Raw genomic sequence first — 4,767 nt, 5'->3', positions numbered from 1 at the left:
GGTACAATGGAGTTTGTTGTATAATTCTGTTGTTAAAACAGCAGAGCCTGTTTTGCAGATGATCTCTGGCAAAACAGTGTATGCATAAGATTATAACTCTTATAAAGTCTAACCTTTAATTGTGCTATTTAATGCGTTAACAGTAAACTAGCAGGCACATGCTTTGGAATCATGTTGTTGCTTTGCTTGATCTACAGAGGCTCGTTCCTCCTTGCTTAGCCTAATTTGATCAATGACTCTTCTTGCCCATTCTGCAAAATAGGTTTCGGTATGTCCAACCGTGCCATCTTTATGAAAATGAAAGCATTGCCCCCGATCTTGCGGGGATGGACACTCCTAGCCAATTGGATCCCATCATGCACCCTGATGTTTCATCCCTGATAGGTTCATCATCCAGTGGTGAGCATATTGGCCTACGCCAGCATTCTCTTTCCATCCTTTCGGGAAGAATTCCATTATGCTGCTCTCGCGGTCCATGCAGAGCATATTTGTTAATTTAGCTCCATGTGGAGACGCAACAATGTCAGTGTTGGTCACCACTTTCACCTCATAAAGGACATTGGTGTTAAGTGAATCTTGCTGGTGAAAGTGTCTTGGTAAGCTTTAGTTGTGTATTTCATGTATATTTCATTCTGTTAAATACTATTTTTTGATTGAAATTTTCTGCGGTAATTACTGAATGCTGATAGAAAGAAGGAAAAAATATGTACCTCGTCGCAGAAAGATATATCTTCTAACTGAACTACGTGCAGAATGCAGCCTTCAACTCGGGAACATTCCTTTGCAAATAGGTCGGACACCGCAGTTGCATTCTTGAACGAGCGAGAACCTCTTCTCATAAGCAGTGTAAGTCTTATAATTGGAAGTCCTCTTTCATTCATCTCTCTACCTTTGCCTGCAGGATTAAGGCCACAGTAACTCCTAGCCTTGCAACGCAGCTGGTTGGACACCTTTAACTTATTCTCCTGCTTCATTTGGCCTAGTCGTGCCTCATGACAATGGCTTTCTCAAAAAAGTAAGGTACATCTTCTTTATCAAACCCTTCCACCTTAACTTCCACCTTCTGGAGTAATTACTGAATACTGATAGAAGAAAGGGAAAAAATGTGTACCTGGTCGCAGAAAGATAGATCTTCTGACGTGCAGAATGCAGCCTTCGACTCGGGCACGTTCCTTTGCAAATATATCAGTCACAACAGTTGCATTCTTGAACGAGCGGGAACCTCTCCTCATCAGCAGTGTAAGTCTTATAATTGGAAATCCTCTTTCATTTGTCTCTCTACCTTTGCCTGCAGGATTAGCACCACAGTAACTCCTAGCCTTGCAGCGCAACAGTTCGAACATCTTCAGCTTATTCTCCTGCCCCATTTGACTTATCTCATGCCTCATGACAACAGCTTTCTCAAAACAGTAAGGTACATCACCTCTATCAAATCCTTCCACCTTAACTTCACCAAAATTAGCTTGCAGAAGTTGTTGAACCCAAGATCCCATTCTTAATCTCAGTTCTCCCCAGTGGAATAGCACCCATCTTGCTGGCTTCAAACGCTCATTTTTCATTGACCATCTTACAAAAGGAGCCACTGCACATAATCCATGCCACAGATTTTTGTGGTCGTAATACGTGTAGGATACAAATGTTAGGCCTTCCAATAATGGAATAGCAAAGTCTGGAAGACTTTCTCGCCATGCCAAAGCATATGAATTCTTTGTGCCATCCTTAGTATCCCGTCCCTTAAAGCAAAGAAGCCGTCCTTTGGATGCCTTAGAAGGGAAATACAAGTGTTGTGCTTCATTTTCCTCGTGTATGCCATTCAAAGAGCTCATAAACCATGTGTTGCCTTTCGTGGCTGTTTCTCTGAATCTAAGGTCCTGGAGGGGGTGGAAAGTAACTGAGTCTTTGAGTTTTGTGGTCATGGTTTCCATGACATTGGAGTAATTCTTTTGGGAAAGAAAAGCCCGTCTTTGGGACCTTGCTGATAAGGAGAAATCTAAAGGTGATGAATACTGGATTTGGAGTAGGATGACAAATAGAAACAAGGAGAAAAAGAAGATGCTGATGAATTTTATGGTTAACCATTTGTTCTTAGCTCGAGTGCACAACTTCAGATGATGTTCCATTTTCATTGAGTTTTGCTCGATAGGAATCTTCTTAACCGGCAAAGAGAAGCATCAAAAGACTATTCCTCTGGTTTTTAGGTGCAAATCATGTGTCAAGATTGGAAGTTAGTCTATATTAAAACCAGCTGACATATAACATAGGTAGTAATTAGCAATTCCTAATCAAGTTACAAGCACAGTATGCAAGAACTAAAAAAAACAATTTCCAAGTTACAGATGTATGCTCAATGAATATTTTAGTTGAAGGGAGAGCACATTAATGGTCTAAGGTCAGAGATGGAGCAAAATTGTTGTATGTGGGGGCAAAATTGTTGCGGTTTACATGGCTCACTAACCTGATGTGTGAGTACCTATCATGCCACTAGATCTTGCATGATGTACTGGCAGTACGTTCTTGGCTGTTTTTCTTTTCCCATTATTCTTTCTGAGAAACTGAACCTGAAAATTGAGCATTGATAACGAATTATGGTATACTTTAAAAGCAGTATTAGCTCTTTGCATATATTGCCATATTGGTGGCTGGCATTCAGTAGCTTATTATCCATTGTCAAAAACTTGTTATAGAAAGTGAGATGCTTCTTTCACTTATATTTTAGAACTATGATTTGGGCATATGATTCCCACTTGTGGGATTACATTGAGTATGTTGTTGATCTGGGCATATGATTATATGATTCTTCTTTGGTAGAATTATTTCTTTGGATCTTGTCATGGTGGTTTATCTTGTTGTTTCTCGACATTCATCATTTGTGTGCTGCTACTGCAATTGACTTGAAAACACTTTTTGCAGGGAGACGCAGATAGTGCTCTTGATGGGCTATGGCAGAAGAAGAAAGCTGAAGTTGGACAACAATGAGAGTTTTCTGTTCGCTGTTACCATTCTTAAAAAAAAAAAAAAAAAAAAGAGAGTTTCTATATTATTTTTGTATTACCAGCAGTTCTTTATTGTTGTTAAATTGTTTAAGATTTGTGTTTAAGATTCATTATCAGGCAAATGGAACTTGCTTTTTAGTATTTTAGTGCAGTACTTGATTTTCTGCTGTTAAAGAAATATTTTGGAGATTGGGAACAATATGAGCTGTTTTAATCAGTTAGCTTTGCTTCATGAGCCATTTCTTTTAGTTGCTAAATACTTGGCAACAAACTTGTGTTCTCTGGAACTGGCCCTATGCTTTCTTTTTTGTGTTTTTATTGTATGCCCTCTTTTATTTTTAATGATGACTCTGTCTGAGACAGCTTTTGTGCATCTCTACTATTTCGTTGGGTATTTGCTACTTCCCATCAGCATAGGTACTTGGTAACTCTTAGGCAGATGGGAAGAAATGCTGTGTGCCCTCTTATTTTTCCTCATAGATGAAAAGATTTTGTTCTCCAGTATGTTCTCAGCATCCGTCAATGTTTACGTCCCACCAACACATATGTACCGGGTTATTCTTGGGCATGCTAAATTCGTATGTTTTCTGCTCTTGTTTATGCACCGTGTAACTCTTAATGTGCGATGCAGGTAGGACAGAAGATGAGTACGTCTTGGTCCCTCGTCGTGTAAAGAAAAAGATCTTCCCGTATGTCCTAATCCTTGTCCTAGAATCTTGTATAATATCCTTCATATGAGAGAAAGAGCTATCTGGTAGATTTTTATGAAGACCAGCCATAATTCAAGGGATTTGTATTTGGGTGTTTAATATGTGACAAGATCGGTTCAGATTGTCAATAAACTATGTGAAATGGTTCAAATTTACTTTCGAACTATGCTTTAATATACTTTAATAGTTGACATTAGTTTTGATAGATGACTGTCAGTCGCCAATTCCAAATTTGTCCCATTCTTCTAACGGCAAAAGTTGCGTTGACCTTAGCTTGTAACATAATCTGGATTATTTCACATAATTTTAAGATAAAATTGGATATTTGCCTTTTAATATAGGTATTCTAGTTTGGTTTCTTAGTGTGCCGATTTAAATATTTTATTTACTTGTTCAGATAAATGTGAGATTTTCATTGTATAAGGGGTTTAAAATACGTGCTTTGTTTAAAAAGTAGAAATAATACCTTTGTATATTTTAAATAACAGTATATAAGACTTGCATAGTGTAGAAAATGCAAGCTGCATTAAAAACATTGAAAGTGTATATGATCTCCATTTGAGTCATATTATAGGAGCGTCACTGTAATATTTTCTTTTGGCACTGGTGTTACAATTGTCCGAATACTTCTGTATTACAATCTATTGTGACCGTAAGTGGTGAAAAAGAGAGGGACATCCCACTTCTAAGTCTATTCGTGTAAAGCTATTGTCAAGATGCAGCACGATGAGGGATAAAACATGTGGAATATATTTCCTACTTCCCAGCACTTTGGATTAGATTCAGTTGCCCCTCTTCATCTATTTAATTAAAAAGTATATTAGCTTGTCCTAGGTATTTAACGTGCTATTTGGATGCAGTTCTGCCACTAACAGGCTGATCACTTCCAAGGATCATGCATCTGTCCAGCTCAACGTTGGTCATTTGGATGAGTTTGGCCGATACACTGGCCAGTTCACCACTTACGCTCTCTGTGGGTTTATTCGTGCGCAGGTAATATTCTTTATTACTTTTGAATATCATGTTGAAGTAATTTTACCTTTGGATTGTTCCGAGGTCCTACA

At 38.3% G+C, this 4,767-nt stretch overlaps 1 protein-coding gene across 1 annotated transcript; it reads left to right on the top strand.

Annotated features, from left to right (window-relative positions):
• The first annotated feature begins 896 nt into the window (after positions 1-896).
• On the top strand, positions 897-3,427 carry LOC132037984 (uncharacterized). Its single transcript, XM_059428695.1, has 2 exons — positions 897-1,414; positions 2,911-3,427. The coding sequence occupies exons 1-2, from the start codon at positions 1,104-1,106 to the stop codon at positions 3,095-3,097; spliced, it is 498 nt and encodes a 165-aa protein (XP_059284678.1). The 5' UTR covers positions 897-1,103; the 3' UTR covers positions 3,098-3,427.
• Positions 3,428-4,767: the final 1,340 nt, after the last annotated feature.

Source organism: Lycium ferocissimum, chromosome 11 (genome assembly GCF_029784015.1).
Source record: "Lycium ferocissimum isolate CSIRO_LF1 chromosome 11, AGI_CSIRO_Lferr_CH_V1, whole genome shotgun sequence".
Classification (NCBI taxonomy): Eukaryota; Viridiplantae; Streptophyta; class Magnoliopsida; order Solanales; family Solanaceae; genus Lycium; species Lycium ferocissimum.
The sequence above is the reverse complement of the archived record's forward strand: the minus strand, read 5'-3'. Positions and strand labels throughout refer to the sequence as shown.

What these genes read in the sequence shown, in the direction of transcription:
- LOC132037984 (XM_059428695.1), top strand. Translation starts at nt 1,104, where the DNA reads ATGTGTACCTGGTCGCAGAAAGATAGATCTTCTGACGTGCAGAATGCA. An exon ending in AGCTTTCTCAAAACAGTAAG is followed by an intron (nt 1,415 to 2,910) that starts GTACATCACCTC and finishes CACTTTTTGCAG; the next exon opens with GGAGACGCAGATAGTGCTCT.